Source organism: Mobula hypostoma, chromosome 1 (assembly GCF_963921235.1).
Source record: "Mobula hypostoma chromosome 1, sMobHyp1.1, whole genome shotgun sequence".
Lineage (NCBI taxonomy): Eukaryota > Metazoa > Chordata > Chondrichthyes > Myliobatiformes > Myliobatidae > Mobula > Mobula hypostoma.
This window is the reverse complement of record NC_086097.1, coordinates 247,227,100-247,250,385: the sequence shown is the minus strand read 5'-3', so window position 1 is coordinate 247,250,385 and position 23,286 is coordinate 247,227,100. Positions and strand designations below refer to the sequence as shown.

Genomic DNA, 23,286 nt, shown 5'->3' with positions numbered 1-23,286 from the left:
GTGTTTTTTGAAGTGGACGCATTTACTCAAAGGCTTCATTGATCCGCACAAGCATCCCCTGTTTCCTATCTATTTTTCGACCTATTTCCCTTAAGGCATTGACTATTTTCTAAATGGGGAGAAAAATCTATCCTAGAATCTTTCCTGTAATACCACGGGCTCGTAGCTTGTTATGCAGCCTCATATATGGCACCTTGTCAAAGGCCTTTTGAAAATCCAAGTAAACAACATCTACTGACTCTCCTTTGTCCATCCTGCTTGTTATTTTCTCAAAAAACTCCAACAGATTTGTCTGGAAAGGTTTTCCTTTGAGGGAACCATGCTGATTTTGGCTGATTTTAGCATGTGCCTCTAAGTACCCCAAAACCTCATCCTTAACAATGGACTCCAACGTCTTCCCAGCCACTGAGGTCAGGCTAAGTGGCCTATAATTTCCTTTCTTCTGCCTCCCTCCCTCCCTTCTTGAACAGTGAATTGACATTTGCAATTTTCCAGTCCTCAGGAACCATGCCAAAATCCTGTGATTCTTGAAGGATCATTACTAATACCTTCACAATCTCTCTAGCTACTCTTTCAGAACCCTCAGGTATAGTCCATCTGGTCCAGGTGACCCATCTACAGACCTTTCAGCTTCATAAAGCACCTTCTTCTGAGTAAAAGCAACTCCACTCACTTCTGCCCCTGACACTCTTGAACTTCCACCACACTACTGGTGTCTTCCACAGTGAAGACTTCAGTTCACCTGCCATTTCCCTGTCCCCCATTACTACCTCTCCAGCATCATTTTCCAGCAGTCCAATATCTACTCTCACCTCTATTTAACTCTTCATATATCTGAAAAAAATATTGGTACCTTCTTTGATATCATTAGCTAGCTTACCTTCAAATTTCATCTTTTTATTCCTTTTGGCTTTTTAGTTGCCTTTTGTTTTTTTTACAGAAAAAAGCATCATTGTTAACTGATTTCTATAGTTCTGATATAGAAAACAGGGTGTTTTGTTCTAAGGGTGAAGTCTCCATTAGTACTTTTTACAGCATCCTGAGGGAATGTTCTTGTGGAGAGGCAGAGCAGCTGGGAAGGATCTGGGAGGGAGGGCTGGGAGTAGAAATTACAGCTGAAACATGGGAAGACATCTGTGATAGTGCTAAGAAAATTTCAATTTGTAATAGAACTAAAGCATTGCAACTCAAAATTCTTCATAGAGCCCATCTGACTCCAGATCATCTCTTGAAATTTAAGATGGGGGTTTCTCCAATGTGTTCCAAATGTAAAGTAAATACTGGAACTTTCACCTACTGTTTTTGGACTTGTCCCAAACTTCAGGCATACTGGGGTGTTATTTTGGGTGAAATGGAAAAGATTCTGAAGATGGAGCTTGAACTGGACCCAGTGTCTTTTCTCTTAGGCTTACCCAGCAGTCATATTATTAATGCACATCAGAAAAAACTTTTTAACATCCTGACTTTTTGTGTGAGGAAGAACATTTTACTTTGTTGGATATCCGATAAGGCCCCTGGACTTTTTGGTTGGCGTAAATTAATCATGGAATACATTCCTTTGGACTTTTTGATGTATGGTATACTCAAAAACAAATAGTTTTCATAAAACATGGCAACCTTTTCCGCAGTATGTAGATGTAAACCTGTCTGCTATACTAATAAGGGCTTCTGTATAGGATGTTGTGGTGATGTCTATATTTTGATGGAAGTGTTCTGATAGCTGATATCTGTGAGGGGAAGAAATGTAAATGTATCTCGAAATTGAAAGTTTTATTATGCTGAGCAATAAATAAATAAATACATAAATAAACAGATTTTTAAAAATTAAAGAGTTTCCCAATCCTCTAACCTGACTAGTTTTTGCTCTATTATATGCCCTCTCTTTTGCTTTTATGTTGGCTTTGACTTCTCTTGTCAGCCACAATTGTTTCATCCTGCGTTTAGAATACTTCTTCTTCTTCTTTGGGATGTGTCTATCCTGCGCCTTCCAAATTGCTCCCAGAAACTCCAGCCATTGCCATTCTGCTGTCATTGCTGCTAGAGTCCCCTTCCAATCAATTTTGACCAGCACCTCTCTCACGTCTCTGTAATCTGACATTCACTTTACTCCACAGTAATAACGATGCATCTGACATTAGCTTCTCCGTCTCAAATTGCAGGGAGAATTCTATCATTTTATCATCACTGTCTCCTAAGGGTTCCTTTACCTTAAGCTCCCTAAACAAATCCGGTCCATTATAAATCCAACCCAATCAAAAATAACTGATGGGCTCAACCATAAGCTACTCTAAAAAGCCATCTTGTAGGCATTCTACAATTTCCCTCTTTAGGGATCCAGCACCAACCTGATTTTCACAATCCACCTGCATATTGAAATCCCCTATGACAATAATAACATTTCCCTTTTGGAATGCATTTTCTACCTCCCTTGGTAATTTGTAACCCAAATCCTGGCCTCTTTTCGGATGCCTATATATAATTATATAATTCCTATCAGGGTCTTCATACCCTTGCAGTTCCTTAAATCTTCCCACAACAATTCCACATCTTCTGTTCCTATGTCACCTCTTTCTAAGGATTTGATTTCATTTTTTTTCCCAACAGAGCCATGCTACCTCATCTGCCTACCTGCCTGTCCTTTCAATACAATGTGTATCTTTGGATGTTAAACTCCCAACGATAATCTTCTTTCAGCCAAGACTCAGTGATGCCCACAATGTCACAGCTGCCAACCTCCAACTGCACTACAAGATAATCCACCTAATTCCATATGCTGTGTGCATTCAAATATAACACCTTCAGTCTGTGTTTGCCACCCCTGCAGTCCCCCGTTGCACTGCAACTCATCCCACTGACGGCAGCTCATCCCTATCACCTGCCTGTCCTTCCTGACAGTCTCACCACACACTGCCTCTGCTTGTATACCGACCACCCCATCCTCAGTCCTCTCCCTCAGTTTCCCATCCCCCTGCTAAATTAGCTTAAATTTACTGTGCAGTTTACTGCGCTGCTCACTACCTTCACTTTAATTATATTTTATTAACTTATTTGTGGCAATGTTTTGGTGTATGTGCTGTGTGTGATATCTGTTTTGTGGGTGCACCGTGGTCCACAGAAACATTGCTTCATTTGGTTGTATATCTATGTACAGTCAGGTGACACAAGCGGACAAAGTGATGACAGAGGTTGCATTGAGAATAAGTCTGGGACGTCATGTTGCTGATATTGCTGAGACCACAGCTGGAATATTGTGTGTATTTCTGGTCACCGTACGATAGGATTAAGCCAAAGAGAGTACAGAAAAGAAAAGATGGTGGGACAGGAAGATTTGAGTTACACAGGTAGGCTAGGACTGTTTTCCCTGGGGTTGGAGGATTCTGAGGGCTGACCTTTTAGAAGTTTGAAACATCATGAGGGACATGAATAAGGTGAACAGTCACAGTCCTTTTCCCAAAGTTATCTGCCACGCCAAATGACACAGGCAATCTTGCTCTTTTCATAACCATGATAGTTCTTGGCAAATTTTTCTACAGAAGTGGTTTGCCATTGCCTTCTTCTGGGCAGTGTCTTTACAAGACGGGTGATCCCAGCCATTATCAATACTCTTCAGAGATAGTCTAACCGGTGTCAGTGGTCACATAACCAGGATTTGTGATAAGCACCAGCTGCTCATACGATCATTCACCACCTGCTTCCATGGCTTCACGTGACCCTGATCGGGGGGTCTACACCTTGCCCAAGGGTGACCTGCAGGCTAGCAGAGGGAAGAAGCGCCTTACACTCCTTTGGTAGAGACGTATCTCCACACTACTGCCCTTATGTTCTAAAACAGAGCAGAAGATGCTGGAAATGCCCAGCAGGTCAGTCTGCATCTCTGGGAAGAGAAATCCCAAGCAGAGAGCTGGCTGTCTGGACCAAAGAATATACAACACAGAGCATAGGAAATTGCAGCACAGTTCGGGCAAGGACTTTTCTCAGGGCAAAAATGGTTAATATGAGAGGGGTATGATTTTAAGGCTATGGGGGAAAGTATAAGTGGGATGTCAGAGTTAAGCTCTTTACACAGAGAGTGGTGGGTGCTTTTGGCCCAGAAGGTTGTCTCAGTCTTTTAACCTACTCTAGAATCAATCAAACTTTTCCCTCCATTTTACTTTCATCCATGTGCCTGTCAGAGTCCCTTAAATGTCCCTAAGGTATCTGCCTCTACCACCATTTTGGCAACATTCACCCACCACTCTAGTATGACGCAGTACAGCACATTACAGTACAGCACATTACAGGCCCTTCGGCCCACAATGTTGTGCCGACCCTCAAACCCTGCCTCCCATATAACCCCCCACTTTAAATTCCTCCATATACCTGTCCAGTAGTCTCTAAACTTCACTAGTATATCTGCCTCCACCACTGACTCAGGCAGTGCATTCCACGCACCAATCACTCTCTGAGTAAAAAACCTTCCTCTAATATCCCCCTTGAACTTCCCACCCCTTACCTTAAAGCCATGTCCTCTTGTATTGAGCAGTGGTGCCCTGGGGAAGAGGCGCTGGCTATCCACTCTATCTATTCCTCTTATTATCTTGTACACCTCTATCATGTCTCCTCTCATCCTCCTTCTGTCCAAAGAGTAAAGCCCTAGCTCCCTTAATCTCTGATCATAATGCACACTCTCTAAACCAGGCAGCATCCTGGTAAATCTCCTCTATCCCTTTCCAATGCTTCCACATCCTTCCTATAGTGAGGCGACCAGAACTGGACACAGTACTCCAAGTGTGGCCTAACCAGAGTTTTACAGAGCTGCATCATTACATTGCGACTCTTAAACTCTACCCCTTGACTTATGAAAGCTAACACCCCATAAGCTTTCTTAACTACCCTATCTACCTGTGAGGCAACTTTCAGGGATCTGTGGACATATACCCCCAGATCCCTCTGCTGCTCCACACTACCAAGTATCCTGCCATTTACTTTGTACTCTGCCTCGGAGTTTGTCCTTTCAAAGTGTACCACCTCACACTTCTCCAGGTTGAACTCCATCTGCCACTTCTCAGCCCACTTCTACATCCTGTCAATGTCTCTCTGCAATCTTCGACAATCCTCTACACTATCTGCAACACCACCAACCTTTGTGTCATCTGCAAACTTGCCAACCCACCCTTCTACCTCCACATCCAGGTCATTAATAAAAATCATGAAAAGTAGAGGTCCCGGAACAGATCCTTGTGGGACACCACTAGTCACAATCCTCCAATCTGAATGTACTCCCTCCACCACAACCCTCTGCCTTCTGCAGGCAAGCCAATTCTGAATCCACCTGGCCAAACTTCCCTGGATCCCATGCCTTCTGACTTTCTGAATAAGCCTACGCTGTGGAACCTTGTCAAATGCCTTACTAAAATCCATATAGATCACATTCACTGCACTAGCCTCAGGACCCTCGCTACCAGTTTCAGGAAAAGTTATTACCTCTCAACCATCAGGCTCTTAAACCAGAGGGAATAACTTCACTGAACTTTACTTGCCACATCTCTGAACTGTTCTCCCAACCTGTGGACTCACTTTCAAGGGTCTTCATCTCATGTTACTGATACTTATTTATTCATTCATTCATTTGTTTAATTATTTATTCATTCTCTTTTGTAATTGCACAGATCGTTGTGTTTTTCTTCCACATTGGTTGTTTGCCCGGCCTGTTAGGTACGGTCTTTCATTGATTCTATTGTGTTACTTGTGTTTACTGTGTATGCCCACAAGAAAATGAATGTCAGGGTTGTATATTGTGACATATACATACTTAGATACTCTGAACTTTGAACTTTGGGAGTGAAGGGAGAATATTTGAACTTTGAACTTTGGGAGTGACGGGAGAATGGCAGGAGAGAGTGGGTTCATGCAGAAGAAAGGCAGATTGAACCTCATTCATTGGAAAGGCAGACTGAACAAGCAGGGAAGGATGTAAATTCCATGCCCTCTTAATTTTTGGCTTGAGTCTGCAACCTTTGTCCAATGAACTGAGTATCTAATGCCAGAAGGAAGGAAGGGTCAAAGTGCCCCTCAGGGAGCACATAATGTACGATATCAGGTTATCCACTCCTTTTGCACTACTTACCTTTCTTTTGGGTGGTGGGGTGGAAATACGTCTCTACCAAAGGAGGTGTAAGGTGCTTCTTCCTTCCGCTGGCCTGCAGGTCACCCTTGGACAAGGTGTAGCACCTGCTTAGTCCCTTCGATCAGGGTCACATAGAGCCACGGGAGCAGGTGGTGGATGGTCGTATGAGCAGCTGGTGCAGATCACAAGTCCTGGTTATGCGACCACTGATGCCAGGCAGACAATCTCTGAGGAGTATTGATAATGATTGGGGGTCACCCATCTTGTAAAGACGCTGGCAATGGCAAGTCACCTCTGCAGAAAAATTTGCCAAGGACAATCATAATCACCATGATCATCTACGTCATATGACATGGCACAAAATGATGATGATGTTGGCTTATTTTTTGTATTTCTTACTGTAAATTATAATGTATCGCACTGTACTCTTGCCTCAAAACAACAAATTCCTCGACATTTCACAACAATCTCAGCACCCTCTGAATGAAGAGGTTTCCCCTCATGTTCCCCTTAAACTTTTCACCTTTCACCCTTAACCTATGACCTCTGGTTGTTGTTCCACCCAACCTCAGTAGAAAAAGCCTGCTTGTATTTACTGTATCTATACCACTCATAACTTTGTATACCTCTATCTCCCCTCAGTTATCTATATTCCAAGGAATAAGGTCTTAACCTATTCAGTTTTTCCTTATAACTCAGGTCCCCCAGACCCGGGAACATCCTTGTACATTTTTCTGTATTCTTCCAACCGTATTTACACCTTTTCTGTAGGTGACCAAAACTACACATAATACTCTAAATTGGGCCTCATCAATGTCTTATACAACTTCAACATAACATCCCATCTCCTGTACTTAATACTTTGATTAATGAAGGCCAATGTGCCAAAAGCCTTCTTTATGACACTATCTACCTGTGACGCCTCTTTCAACGAATTCTGGACCTCCCAGATTCTTTTGTTCTACCACACTCCCCAGTGCCCTACTGTTCACTGTGTAAGACCTACCCTGGTTGGGCCGACCAAAGTGCAAAACCTCACACTTGTCAGCATTAAATTCCATCTGTCATTTTTCAGCCCATTTTCCCAGCTGATGCAGATCCCTCTGCAAGCCATGGTAGAATTCCTCGCTGTCTACTGCACCCCTAATCTGGTTGTGTCATTGCAAATTTGCTGATCCAGTTAACCACACTATCATCTGGATCATTGATATTGATGACAAACAACAAAGGACCCAGCACCGATCCCTGCGGCACTCCACTAGTCACAAGCCTCCAGTCAGAGAGGCAACCATCTATTATTGCTCTCTGGCTTCTCCCACAAAGCCAATGTCTAATCCAATTTGCTACCTCATCCTGAATGCCGAGCGACTGAACCTTTCTGACCAACTTCCCATGTGAGACCTTGTCAAATGCCTTGCTAAAGTCCATGTAGACAACATCCACTGCCTTGCCTTCATCCACTTTCCTAGTAACTTTCTCAAAAAACTCTATAAGATTGGTTAGACATGACCAGCCATGCACAAAGCCACACTGACTATCCTTAATCAGTCCATGTCTATCCAAATACTTATATATCCAGTCCCTTAGAATATCTTCCAATAACTTTCCCACAACTGACTCACCAGCTGATAATTTCCTGGTGTCTGTTTAGTGCCTTTTTGAAACAGCAGAACAATATTGCCTACACTTCAATCCTCCCCTGTCGCTAAGGGTGTTTTAAATATCACTGCTCGGGCCCTGGCAAGTTATGCACTTGCCTCCCGTGGGGTCTGAGGGAGCACCTTATCAGGTCCTGGGGATTTATCCACCCTGATTTGCCTCAAGATAGCAAACATCTCCTCTTCTGTAATCTGTACAGGGTCCATGAAGGCCTCCCGTGGGGTCTGAGTGAACACCTTGTCAGGTCCTGGGGATTTATCCACCTTGATTTGCCTCAAGATAGCAAACATCTCCTCTTCTGTAATCTGTACAGGGTCCATGAAGTCGATGCCACTTTGCTTCACTTCAATAGATTCTGCGTCCACATTCTGAGTAAATACAGATGCAAAAAAATAATTTAAGATCTCCCCCATCTGCCTTGGCTCCACACACAGATTACCATTCTAGTCTTCCAGAGGACCAATTTTATCTCCTGCAATCATATAAACCATATAACCATATAACAATTACAGCACGGAAACAGGCCATCTCGGTCCTTCTAGTCCGTGCCGAACTCTTACTCTCACCTAGTCCCACCGACCTGCACTCGGCCCATAACCCTCCATTCCCTTCCTGTCCATATATCTATCCAATTTACTTTAAACGACAACATCGAACCTGCCTCAACCACTTCTGCTAGAAGCTCATTCCATACAGCTACCACTCTCTGAGTAAAGAAGTTCCCCCTCATGTTACTCCTAAACTTTTACCCTTTAACTCTCAACTCAGGTCCTCTTGTTTGAATCTCCCCCACTCTCAATGGAAAAAGTCTATCCACGTCAACTCTATCAATCCCCCTCATAATTTTACATTCCTCTATCAAGTCCCCCCTCAACCTTCTACGCGCCAAAGAATAAAGATCCAACTTGTTCAACCTTTCTCTGTAACTTAGGAGATGAAACCCAGGTAACATTCTAGTAAATCTAGAAATCCTTTTGCTCTTAACAAATCTGTTGAACCCCTTAGGATTCTCCTTCACTTTGTCTGCTAGAGCAACTTCATGCCTTCTTTTAGCTCTCTTGATTTCTTTCTTAAGTGTTTCCTTGCATTTCTTATACCCCATAAACACCTCATTTGTTCCTACCTGCTATGCACCTCTTTTTTTCTCTTAACCAGGGCTTCAATATCTCTTGAAAACCAGCATCCCCTACACTTGTTATCTTTACGTTTTATTCTTCAGGCATATACAAGCTACTGTATGTACTCTCAAAATCTTGCTTTTGAAGGCCTCCCACTTACCAAGTACACTACTGCCAGAAAACACCTGTCCCAATCCACACTTCCCAGATCATTACTAATACCATTAACATGGAGCCAAGTTAATTACAGTTCATTGTCACCCTGGACACAAGAGGTTCTGCAGATGCCAGAAATCTTGAACAACACACACAAAACCCTGGAGGAGTTCAGCAGGTCAGGCAGCATCTGTGGAGGGAAGTGTACGGTCAACATCAACTTCAACTTGAACGTTTCTGGCCAAGAGTCCTGATGAAGGGTCTCGGCCTGAAATATCAACTGTTCATTGCACTCCATAGATTTCCCAGTGGTCTACATTTTTAATTCCAGTCCCCATTTCTATTCCGACATGTCAGTCCATGGCTTCCTCTACTTCCATGGTGAGGCCAGTCTGAGGCAGGAGGAGCGCAACATCTTAATTCCATCTTGGTGGCCTCCAACCTGAGGGTATCAACACTGAATTTTTCCAGCTTCCAGTAATTTCACCCCCTCCCCTTCGCTCCTTTTCCATTCCCCACCCTGGCTCCCTTCTGGCCCCTTCTCTTGCCTCGCCTGCCTATACCCTCTGTCTGGTGCCCCTCCTTTCAAGTGTTTATGACATGTTTTTGTTGGTGGTGTTAGTGGAAGAAAAATATTGGGAGAATTGTCTGCACTTTTTTAACTGTTGCCACGGGATCTTTTACTTCATTGGCACCCTCGTTTGACATTTAGACCTTAAAACCATAGGGCAAAGGGAGCATAATCAATCCATTGTCCATCGAGCCTACTCTGCTATTCAATCTATCTATGTCTTCAACATTCCATAGGTTTCAAAGAGATACCTCCCTCATTTTTCTAAACTCCAGGGCCATCAAACGCTCCTCATACACTAACCATTTCATTCCTGGATCACTTTTGTGAGCCTCTGGACCCTCGCCAGTGCCAGCTCATCCTTTCTAAGTTGAGGCCTTCATTGGTCAAGGTCAAAAATCCCAACTGTATCGATATGCCAGCCAGTAGGTAAACCAGGAGAGTAGAATATGGAGAGCAAGCTGTTGCCCGTGTAGTAGACTCTCCCTCTCCGCACAGCTGATGAATCCAAAGGAACAACAGAGACCGATACAGCTCGGTACCAGCAGCATCGCAGGAGTTGCCAGTCAGCGTTGAACTCAACGCAGGACTGCCTTAGGGACTCCAGCTCCGGATTTCTTCTTGGGGTTACTCCTGAAGTTTCCTGCATGAGTGGGTACAACCACAAGGTAGCGGAGGTTTGCGATCAGAGTCTTACTTCTCCTAGGTAAGCTGCCAACCACTGCTGACAAACCCCCCTCTGCCCAAAGCGACTGATTTTAAGGTGCCCGTAATTCGCCCTTTCCCTTCCTCCTGCCCGTAGGAACAGTTCCACCAGGCACAATAGCTGAGCCACATGTGAAGGCCAGGAGCTGGACTTGGCTGAATTGAATTAAATTGACTTTATCCTTACATCCTTCATATACACGAGGAGTAACAATTTTCACGTTACGTCTCCATTCAAATGTGCAATTATAGTCATTTATAATAAATATTATGTACAACAGGATAGTCAATATAACATAGAAATACAGTTGCGTCAGCATGAATTAAGCAGTCTGATGGCCTGGTGGAAGAAGCTGTCCCGGAGCCTGTTGGTCCTGGCTTTTATGCTGCGGTACCGTTTCCCAGATGTTAGCAGCTGGAACAGTTTGTGGTTGGGGTGACTGGGGTCTCCAATGATCCTTGGTAGAGACTATTTAAGATGCATGCCATTAGGAGCATTTAATAGATAGTGGGAGCTCTTCAATTGTGGTCTGACTAATGCCTTATAAAACCTCGGCATCACATATTCTAGTCCTCCTGAAAAGAATGCTAACATTCCCTGCCACCAACACAACCTCAAGTTAACCTGTAGGGAATCCTGCACAAGGGCTTTGCACCTCTGATTTCCGAATTCACATCCTGTTTCGAAAATATTGTTTAAATGTGTAGCCAAAAGGGAGGTTTGATGGAGGTGTACAAAATTATGAGGGGCATGGAGAGGGTAAATGCAGGAAGGTTTGCATCCACTGAGGATGGGTGAGACTAGAATAAGAGGTCATGGGTTAAGGGTGAAAAGTGAAATGTTTAAGGGAAAGTTCTCTCAGAATGTGGTGGAAGTGGTTCAATTTCAACATTTAAGAAACATTTGGATAGGAGTATGGTTGGGAGGGGTATGGAGATCTATGGTCTGGGTGCAGGCCGACTAACAGTTCAGCTTGGACTAGATGGACTGAAGGGCCTGTTTCTGTGCTGTTGTGCTCTATGATTCTATTCTTTGAAGCATTAGATCTGGTTTATGTGAAAACGTGTGAGAACTGATAATTGCTTTTCTGAACAAGTGAGTGTATTCTAACCTTTGGCCGTATGTTTGTGTGTTCTCTTTCCCCGCAGCCACCGCAGCCACAGCACCCGCAGGTAGGCCACGCAGTGTCGCAGGCTAACCTTCTGCACATGGCACATGGGCAGTCCTCCCTCGCACAAAGCCCGGTGCGTCAGGCCTGCTCTTCCTCCTCTTCGTCCTGTTCATCTTCAGCTCTGAGTGTCGGACAGTTAGTCAGCAGTAAGTAGGGGCTTCTCTCCGCAATGTTTTCCGCCCACCTCCTTTGTTCTCAGACAAGCACTCTGATGGGTTTAAAAATGCATCTGGCACAGAATCTTTGGTCTGTAGTTTCTTTCTCGAGTTCTGTCAAGGCCAGCTCAGTTCAAAGTTTCAAAGTACATTCAATATCAGAGAACGGATACTGTACACAGGTTTCCCCCGCCATCCGAAGGTAGAGCGTTCCTATGAAACAGTTCGTAAGCTGGAATGTCGTAAAGTGAAGAAGCAATTACCATTTATTCATATGGGAAAATTTTGTGAGCGCTCACAGACCCAAAAATAACCTACCAAATCATGCCAAATAACACATAAAACCTAAAATAACAGTAACATATAGTAAAAGCAGGAATCATATGATAAATACACAGCCTATATAAAGTAGAAATACTTTTCCACAATCATTGCTGCACTGTTCTCCGTAGCGAAAATCTCACGCAAGCGTTGTCGGCAAAAACAAAGCGCGAGCGCTATTGGCAGAAAATCTCACGCAAGCGCTGTTGGCAAAAACACTCTCTCCAGTAAACTTTAAGCTATGAAGCTGCCAAATCATACCAAATAACTCGTAAAAATACACAGCCGATATAAAGTAGAAATAATGTATGTACAATGTAGTATCACTTACGGAATCGGGAAGACAGCGCAGAGCACACGGATGATGGTGTGTTAGACTGAGTCATCGGAGTTTGGATGGTGCAGTGGTCCCCACCCTCCGGGCAGCGAACTGATACCGATCCGCGAAGCATGCAGGGGTACAGCGGTAGCCAGGAGGCACACAGCACATCTTTAAGAAAAAAGCCGAAATAAACATGTTAATTAATTAGGTGCCGTCCAGCACGTAAACATTGGCCCAGATCAGAGGCGATTGCCGATTGCGTCGCCTCTGATCTGGGCCGACAATTACGTGCCGGGTGGCATCTAATTATTTAGCATGTTTATTTCAGCTTTTTTCTTAAAGATTTGCTGTGTGCCTCCCGGCTACCGCTGCGTTCTCCGCGAATCGGTATCTGTCCGCGGTCTGGGGGTGGGGGTGGGGGTGGTGGGACACCGGGGTGTCATCTCATCATCGTCTGTTTCCATTAGGGCAGGCAGCTCATCTTCTCCTATGACTGCCCGCCTCGATGTCAAAGGTCGAGGTTCGTCGTCTGCTGTGGCTGATGTGGAAGGCTTGCTTGACTGCTGAGCCTCGCACATTTTTCTATCATACAGTTCTTTGAAAGGACTCAAACCATCCTGCAAATATCCCCTAAACCTACGTACCCTTTCAAAATTAAAGTCGTACTTTATCATTGCAGCGAAAATCTCACGCAGTTGCTTCACGTTCAGTTTGCTACTGCATTCGGTTTCGATTGTTATCCTTTCCTCTTCCAATTGCATCAGCTCTTCATCTATCAGTTCTTGGTCATGAGATGCGAAAACCTCTTCAACATCATCTTCGTCAGCTTCCGCAAGCCAAACTCACGTTGTCCTTACTTCGTTCACCACGATCAAAACGCTTAATTATGTCTAGTTTTACGCTAAGTGTAACACCCTTACGAGCTCTTCCAGGCTTTTCCGACACCTTAGAACTCATCTTGCTAACGGCTGCTCACAGACACGTGTTTAAGCAATGCCGGCGAGAATGCCGTTCCAAATCCGAGGGAGAGCAGCTGCTCGGGGCGCGCGCTGCTTTTTATCGCACGCTGATTTTTTTTGTAACAGTGAAAACACCTTCTGTTAGCAAAAACAGGGAACTAATGTAGGTCTTTCGTAACAGTGAGGTTTCGTAAAGTGAACACTCGAAAAGCAGGGGACACCTGTACAACCTGAAATTCATCCTTTTCATGGACATCCACAAAACAAAGAAACCCCATAGAATGATAGAAACATTGAAGCCCTGAAGCTCCTCTTTCCTCGCACAAGCAACAGCAAAAGCATCGACCCCCTCCACCCCCACCCACACCAGTAGAAGCACCGACCCCCACCTCCACCACCCCCCACACACACACACACACGTGCAGGCAGCAGCAGATGCACCAAAGAGTGCATTGGCCCAGAGTCCATCAAACTACAGTTCACAAACCGCACTTCGGTGTCTCAGACTCTCCACTGAGGGAGAGGCGGGTTGCTCTTGCCACAGCGAGAGCAGGGGCCAGAAGCTCGCTGTTCCAGAGTTACAATCTTCTGCATCACTTCACCAAGCCAGTTCTCATTGAGAGTCAAACTTAGAAGATTTTTACGGATCAGAATTAGAAACTCTACAGATTCTAATCAGACAAGGGAGCAAAGCTAGAGTATCCAGCCCATTGAGTCTGCTCCACCATTTGATTATGGCTGACGTATTTTCCCTCTCAACCCCTTCTCCCTTTAACCTTTGATCCCCCCCCCCCCAGTATCTATCAACCTCCACTTTAAATATACCCAATCACTTGGTCACCGCAGCCGTCTGTGGCAATGAATTCCCACCCGTTGACTAAAGAGATTCCTCTTCATCTCTGTTCTAAAGGGACATCTTTCTATTCTGAGTCTGTGCCTCGGATTCTAGACTTGTCCCACGATGCAAAAGTTGTCAACCTGGGGTCTATGAACCCATTGCTAAATGGCATTGGTCCATGACATAAAAAAGGTTGGGTGCCGTAATGTATGGATCTATTTCTTTTGGAGCAATGACCACCCCACCCCCCCCCCCACAACCAGCACTACATATTGATCTGTTGGCTGTGCAGGCACTGTCGCCTTTGCATGCACATTGTTTTCTGTCTCTGTCTCTGTCTCTGTCTGTCTCTCTCTCTCTCTCTCGCTGCAATATGAATAAACCAGTTAAAGCCATCTCCCCGCGTGCGTGCTTTTATTTAATCGGGATGTAGCTGTGCACAGGCGCAACGAATTGGCAACAAGTACGAACCTGAATATCAGAAAATATCACGAACCACACCAACAGCTACAGGATGAAACAGCAAGAGTTAAGCAGCACGAGAAAGCTCTCATGGAGGCTAACAAAGGAACGCGTGAGTAACTGTAAAAGACGCGCTGAATTTAAAGTGCAGATAACGTGGCAATGGCTTCAGTCAGAAAAGTTGTTGAATTTGATAGCACTAATGAAGGCTGGGAGTCATATATCGAGAAGGTTGAATTGTATTGTAACAAGAGCAACGTGGAGGAACAAAAGAAAGCCCCTGCACTTTTTAGCTCAATGGGCCTGTCTCTTATGCAACTTAGTAACCCCTGGAAACCCAGCAAGTAAGACATTCGATGGAACTGTTACAATTTTACAAAATCACTTGACCCCTAAACCAATGGTAATAGCTGAGAGATTTAGATTTTACAAAAGGAACCAGTCAAAGATGAAAACCTTTCTGAATACATTGCAGAAACGCACAAAATTCCCAGTACTGTGACTTCAGTGATGAACTTTCTGATAGATTAAGGGACAGGCTTGTATGTGGCATGCATAGTCAAAGCACTCTAAAGAGACTATTACTGAACGAGACCTAACCTTAGAACAGGCATTCACCATTGCAATATCATTAGAGACTGCAGCAAAGGATGCAGCAGAACTACAGAACAGGAAGTTAGAACGTGAAATGTACAAAATATCCCTGAATGGTACAAAAAGCCAAAAATGTTATTAATGTGGCAAATACTCTCCGGATGCAAATGACTGTTGGTTCAAAGAAAAAGTCTGCAGAAAGTGTCATAGGCAAGGTCATATAGAGAGAACAGGCAAGGTGAACAAAAAGCACACAACCAAATGAAAAGTCCCAAACACAAAACTAAGCAAATGCATAAAGTTACCGAATGTAAAACAGAATCGGACAACATAGAGTCTGACCAAGGTGAACTGTCATGCTAGGACTGCAAAGTACGACTGAAGCAGATCACAAAATCGTATGGATCACAACTGATGGTTTTCTCATTTACCATTAGAGAAGACCTCAGTGACTTTCACAGGCAAAATAGAGTCTCCCAAAGGCAAACTGAAAGTAAATGTGATGTATGGAGGCCAAAGACAACAGTTAGAGCTTTATGTGGAAGTGGAAGGCCAGCACTTTGCAGACGTGAATGGTTGAGAAAAATCCAACTAAACTGGTCCTCAATCAAAGCTCTCAGTGTGACATCAATAGGCAACGCAGGCCCAAAAGGAAGCATGAACCGGAGACTGTCACAGCTGCATATCCACTTATCCACTTTGGTGGCAAAAACAGGAAAACAGATTATTATCTGAATGGTGGCCGATTAGGAAAAGGGGAGGTGCAACGAGACCTGGGTGTCATTATACACCAGTCATTGAAAGTGGGCATGCAGGTACAGCAGGCGGTGAAAAAGGCGAATGGTATGCTGGCATTTATATCAAGAGGATTCGAGTACAGGAGCAGGGAGGTACTACTGCAGTTGTACAAGGCCTTGGTGAGACCACACCTGGAGTATTGTGTGCAGTTTTGGTCCCCTAATCTGAGGAAAGACATCCTTGCCATAGAGGGAGTACAAAGTAGGTTCACTAGATTGATTCCTGGGATGGCAGGACTTTCATATGATGAAAGACTGGATGAACTAGGCTTATACTCATTGGAATTTAGAAGACTGAGGGGGGATCTGATTGAAACGTATAAAATCCTAAAGGGATTGGACAGGCTAGATGCAGGAAGATTGTTCCCAATGTTGGGGAAGTCCAGAACGAGGGGTCACAGTTTGAGGATAAAGGGGAAGCCTTTTAGGACCGAGATTAGGAAAAACTTCTTCACACAGAGAGTGGTGAATCTGTGGAATTCTCTGCCACAGGAAACAGTTGAGGCCAGTTCATTGGCTATATTTAAGAGGGAGTTAGATATGGCCCTTGTGGCTAAAGGGATCGGGGGTATGGAGGGAAGGCTGGTACAGGGTTCTGAGTTGGATGATTAGCCATGATCATACTGAATGGTGGTGCAGGCTCGAAGGGCTGAATGGCCTACTCCTGCACCTATTTTCTATGTTTCTATGTTTCTATAATGCTAATGAGAAGGAGTCTGAGAAGAGGATTGGTAAACTCAAAGGCATGAACACCAGAATTGAACTGGGCGAAGCAGCAACACCAAGATTCCATAAAGCACGTCCATTGCCTTACACATAATGTCTTAGAGTGGATGCTGAACTGCCGGGCTTGGAGGCATCTGGAATTCTCTCCAAGGTTGAGTGGAGCAATTGGGCTACGCCCATTGTCCCAGTAATCAAGGGAAGGCTGGAGCCATTCACATATGTGGGTATTTCAAGGTGAGCATCAACCCAGTGCTGCGTATTTTCAGTATCCCTTACCACAAATAGAAGACATTTTTGCATCTTTGGCAGGCAGGAGAGGTTTTCAAAGATTGACTTGTCACAAGCCTATCTGCAAGTGGAGATTGAGGAGTCAAGCAGGAAGTTCCTCACAATCAGCACTCATAAGGGACTGTTCCAGTATAATCGTCTCATCTTTGGTGTCGCATCAGCTCCAGCAGTTTGGCAAAGAGCAATAGACCAAGTGCTCCAAGATATCCCAGGAACACAATGTTACCTAGACGACATCATTGTGACTGGCAAGAATAATGAAAAGCACCTCCAGAACCTTGGTAAATGCTTACTAAGCTGAGTGAGTATGGTCTGCATGCAAAGAGAGAGAAATGTGAGTTTTTCAAGAACGAGATTTCATATTGTGGACATGTCATTGATATGCAGGGCTTACATAAGTCACAAGAGAAGGCTGAAACAGTGCTACAGGCACCCAAACCAGAAAATGTGTCACAACTCAGGTCATATTTGTGCCTTGTAAACTACTACCATCATTGAATGCACTGTTGCAGACAAGAGCAAAGTGGGAATGATCAGAAAGATGTGAAAGAGCATTCAAGGAAACAAAGAGACTAATAACATCTGATGAACTGCTCACCCATTATGACCCCATCCCTGCCTATCAGATGGGCAATGGAGCCATTTTACTTTATACTTTATACTTTATTGTCACCAAACAATTGATACTAGAACGTACAATCATCACAGCGATATTTGATTCTGTGCTTCGCGCTCCCTGGAGTACAAATTGATATTATTATCAATTATTATATTAAAAATTGAAATTATAAATCATAAACAGAAAATAGAAAAGGGAAAGTAAGGTAGTGCAAAAAAACTGAGAGGCAGGTCCGGATATTTGGAGGGTACGGCCCAGATCCGGGTCAGGATCCGTTCACAGTTGGAAAGAAGCTGTTCCCAAATCTGGCCGTACGAGTCTTCAAGCTCCTGAGCCTTCTCCCGGAGGGAAGAGGGACGAAAAGTGCGTTGGCTGTGGTTTTGTCACACATTATGAAAGATGGATCTAAACACTTGATTGCGTTTGCTTCAAGATCACTGAGAACAGAGCACAACTACGCACAGATTGATCGCGAGGCCCTTAGTCTGGCATGGGTTATAAAGAGGTTCCACTACTACCTCTATTGACAAAAGTTTACGCTGATGATAGATCACCAGCTCCTTGTGCCCATTTTCAATCCCAGGTGGGGAATTCCAGTGACGACTGCTACCCGGTTATGATGTTCCTAGGAGCCCATTCTTATGACATAGAGTTCAAGGATACCAAACAACACAGCAATGCTAACACGAGGAAATCTGCAGATGCTGGAATTTCAAGCAACACACATAAAAGTTACTGGTGAACGCAGCAGGCCAGACAGCATCTCTAGGAAGAGGTACAGTCGACATTTCGGGGCGAGACCCTTCGTCAGGACTAACTGAAAGAAGAGCTAGTAAGAGATTTGAAAGTGGGAGGGGGAGGGGGAAATCCAAAATGATAGGAGAAGACAGGAGGGGGAGGGATGGACCCAAGAGCTGGTCAGGTGATTGGCAAAAGGGATATGAGAGGATCATGGAACAGGAGACCTAGGGAGAAAGAAAGGGGGAGTGGGGGAAGCCCAGAGGATGGGCAAGGGGTATAGTGAGAGGGACAAAAAGGAGAGAGGGAAAAAGAAAGTGTGTATATAAATAAATAAATAACGGATGGGGTACAAGGGTGAGGTGGGGCATTAGTGGAAGTTTGAGAAGTCAATGTTCATGCCATCAGGTTGGAGGCTACCCAGACGGAATATAAGGTGTTGTTCCTCCAACCTGAGTGTGGCTTCATCTTTACAGTAGAGGAGGTCGTGGACAGACATGTCAGAATGGGAATGGGATGTGGAACTAAAATGTGTGGCCACTGGGAGATCTTGCTTTCTCTGGCGGACAGAGTGTAGGTGTTCAGCAAAACGATCTCCCAGTCTGCGTCGGGTCTCGCCAATATATAGAAGACCACATCGGGAGCAGCGGACACAGTATATCACCCCAGCCGACTCACAGGTGAAGTGTCGCCTCACCATGCTAATGGCTTGTCACATCTTTCACTATTGGCAACTAAAAAAGAAAAGTCTTCAGAAGTGTTCCACACCGCATTGGTGAACCAGTTGCAGGTTACAAATTCCGAAATACAAAGAGAAACAAGGAATGACCCAACATTGTCAAAGGTCTATGAAATCACCATGCAAGGATGGACAGCTCATGGTAACCCTATGTTTCCAGGGTTCTAGGCAAAACAAGACCAACTGTTGGCATGTCAAAGGACGCTGATGTGTGGATCTCGTGTTGTGGTTCCCTCTAAACCGCACACCAGATTGTTAGAAAATCTTCATGAAGGACACATGGATACAGTCAAGATGAAGAGTCTCACCTGGAGCTACATGTGATAGCTGGGAAGAGATGAACAGATTGAAGACTTGGCCAAAAGAAGTTTGGGATGTCAAAAAATTCAAAATGCAACTGCACATGCACTGTTACACCCATGGGAGTAACCGTCATCACTATGGCAAAGAGTACATATTGACTTTGCTGAGTCATTCATGGACTCCATGTTTCTGATTGCTGTGGAAGCTCATTTGAAGTGGCTGGAGGTCATACCAAATTACATCAGCCACCTCAGAAAAGATTGTCTCTGTTCTGAGGACTATCTTCACCAGAAACGGCTACCTGAACAAATTGTGAGTGACAATGGACCACAATACACATCAGAATAATTCAGACTACTTATGACAAAAAATGGCATCAGACTTTTCAAGTCATCTCCTTACCATCCAGCAATGAATGGATTAGCTGAAAGGTTTATCCAAACATTCAAGAAGTCCATTAAAGTTATGGACAAAGAGGTCATTTCTCTCTAGCACGAGGTGGATAACTTCCTTTTTGTGTATCGGATCTCTGTTCATATGATGACAAATAAAACACCTGCAATGCTGTCCGTGACCAGGAATCTGAGCTCTCACATAGACCTCCTGAAACCAGGTCTACGGAGGGAAGTACAGAATAAACAGTTCAGCCTGTTGCCAAGTGAACCAGCAAGGAACTTCAAGATTGGACAGTAAGTCCGAGCACATGATTATCGAGAAGATGAGTGGATATCCGGTAGATTTGCTACAAGAACTGAAACACTAATGCACACAGTGAATGTTGGCGATCAGACATGGAGACGTCATGTGGACCAGATACTGGATGCTCAACTGAAGAACACACCTGAATCAACTATATCCAACAAGATGGATGCATTACAGACACCGGCCCGAAACGTCGGCTGTACCTCTTCCTAGAGATGCTGCCTGGCCTGCTGCGTTCACCAGCAACTTTGATGTGTGTTGCTTGAATTTCCAGCATCTGCAGAATTCCTCGTGTTTACTTCTCAGTGATGATGTCACTGACAGCAATGTGACACGGGAAACTGAGAACGTCGTCTTAGACAAGACCCTACCAAGCCTAATGCCACTCCACAGGTCCAGAGGCGCAACAAGAAAGTTATCGTTGACAAGACCCCTGCCAAACCTGATGCCATTCCACAGGTCCAGAGGTGCTATCCAGAAAGAAACAGAGTGGCACCCAAAAGACTGAACCTTTAGAACTGTGAAGTTAGATATGGACTGTTACTGTGGTGAAAGCATGTTTACTTGGAATATGGATTTATGAAGGGGAAATTGAATGTTTTATACATTTACAATTTTATGTTGCACTAATCTAAAGGGGGGAAAGTGTAATGTATGGATCTATTTCTTTTAGAGTAGTGACTCCCCTTAGCACTACATACGCATTGTTGTCTGCACAAGCGCTGTTGTCTACACATGCACATTGTTCTCTCTCTCTCTCTCGCTCTCTCGCTCTTTGTCTCTCACTGCAATGTGAATACACCAGTTAAAGCTGTCTCCCATGTGCATGCTTTTATTTAATCGAGATGTAATTGTGCACAGACACAACAGGCGCCCCTGCACCATTGGAAATATCCTCTCCAAGTGCACTCTGTTTAGGCCTTTCAGTATTCGATAGGTTTCACTAAGATCCCGTCCCCCCGCCCCCCCATTCTTCTGAACTCCAGTGAGAACAGGCCCAGAGCCATCAAACACTTATCATATGTTAACCCTTTCCTTCCTGGGATCATTATCACAAACAACTTCTTGACCCTCTCTCACGTCAGCACATCTTTTTCTCAGATAAGAGACCCAAAACTGCCAGATACTCATTATTCTAGTTATTAGAGTCCACCAGGTGTTTTACAATGACTGGTCATTAAAACATCATATCAAAAGAAGTGGAGTAAGTCTTTGACCAAGCATCGTAGGAAAGGGAATGGGGTAAAGACCAAGAAATAGGACTGAAGTGGTGTGCTCTAGCTGAACTGCCAAGGTGGGTATTTAGTTCATTCGTTACGTGCCATGGGTGATTATGGTATCATTACCAGGATTGTTCTTGGCAAATTTTTCTACAGAAGTGGTTTGCCATTGCCTTCTTCTGGACAGTGTCTTTACAAGATGGGTGACCCCGGCCATAATCAATACTCTTCAGAGATTGCCTAGCGTCAGCAGTTGCATAACTAGGACTTATGATAAGCACCAACTGCTTAATCGACCATCCACTAACTATTCCCATGGCTTCACGTGACCCTGATCGGGGGGCTGAGCGGGTGCTACACCTTACCCAAGGGTGACCTGCAGGCTAGTGGAGGGAAGGAGCGACTTACACCTCCTTTGGTAGAGATATAACTACGCCCCACCAGCCAAAGGTACTTTGTGAGTAGGGTAAAAGACCATAAGACATAGGAGCAGAATTAGACCATCTGGCCCATCTAGTCCATGCTGAGCTATTAATCTTCCTAATCCCATTGACCTGCACTTGAACCATAGCACTCAATACCCCTCCCATCCATGGACCTGTCCAAATGTCTTCTAAATGTTGTGATATGAGGATGAGGTTATGGAGTACTTGGTGACACAGGACAAGATAGGGCAATGTTAGCATAATTTCCTTCAGGGAAAATCCTGCCTGGCAAACCTGTTGAAATTCTTTGAGGAGATTACACGTAAAATAGATAAAGGGGATGCAATGGATGTTGTATATTTGGACTTTCAGAAGGCCTTTGACAAGGTGCCACACATGAGGCTGCTTACCAAGATAAGAGCCCAAGATATTACAGGAAAGTTACTGGCATGGAAAGGGCATTGGCTGATTGGTAGGAGGCAGTGAGTGGGAATAAAAAGGTCCTTTTCTGATTGGCTACCGGTGACTAGTGGTGTTCCGCGAGGATCGGTGTTGGGACCACTTCTTTTTCTGCTGTATATAAATGATTTAGATGATGGAATAGATGGCTTTGTTGCCAAGTTTTCAGGTGATACAATGATTGTTGGAGGGGCAGGTAGTGTTGAGGAAGCAGGTAGGCTGCAGAAGGACCTAGACAGATTTGGAGAATGGGCAAGACAGTGGCAAATGAAATACAATGTTAGAAAATGCACGGTCATGCACTTTGGCAGTAGAAATAAATGTGCAGACTATTTTCTAAACAGGGAGATAATCCAAAAATCTGAGATGCAAAGAGACTTGGGAGTGCTTGTGCAGAACACCCTAAAGGTTAACTTGCAGGTAGAGCTGGGGGTGAGGAAGGCAAATGCAATGATGGCATTCATTTTAAGATGTCTAGAATACAAGAGCAGGGAATGATGCTGAGACTTTATAAGGCCCTGGTGAGGCCTCACCTTGAGTATTGTAAACAGTTTTGGACCCTTCATCTGAGAAGAGATGTGCTGGCATTGGAGAGGGTCCAGAGGAGGTTCACAAGGATGATTCCAGGAATGAAAGGGTTATCATACAAGGAACGTTTGACAGCTCTGGGTCTGTACTTACTGGAATTTAGAAGAATAGGGGGCAGGGGGAATCTCGTTGAAACCTTTCAAATGTTGAAAGGCCTGGATGTGAAAAAGATGTTTCCCATGGTGGAGGAGTCTAGAACAAGAGGGCACAGCCTCAAGATAGAGGGGCACCCTTTCAAAACAGAGATGCAGAGAAATTTCTTTAGACAGAGGGTGATGATTTTGTGGAATTTATTACCACAGGCAGCTATGGAGGCCAGGTTGTATTTAAGACAGAGCTTATTAAGTTCTTGGATGGACACATCATCCAAGGTTACAGGGAGAAGACCGAGGAGTAGGACTGAGGTGGGGAAAAAAGGATCAGCCATGATTGAATGGCTGAGCAGACTCGATAGAGGTGTACAAGATGATAAACAGCATAGGTCGAATGGACATTTTCTTCTAAGTTTTACACTTTTGTTGCCTTGAAAATCCAGCTGGCTCCT

The 23,286-nt window shown here is 44.3% G+C and overlaps 1 protein-coding gene across 2 annotated transcripts in view; it reads left to right on the top strand.

Moving 5' to 3' along the window:
* The window catches only part of pou6f2 (POU class 6 homeobox 2), a 711,266-nt gene that overhangs the window by 650,089 nt on the left and 37,891 nt on the right, over window positions 1-23,286 (top strand). For both annotated transcript variants that reach the window (XM_063066795.1, XM_063066786.1), the window contains one exon: window positions 11,465-11,633. In XM_063066795.1, the coding sequence (XP_062922865.1) occupies window positions 11,465-11,633 (169 nt within the window). The remainder of the gene's footprint in view (window positions 1-11,464; window positions 11,634-23,286) is intronic.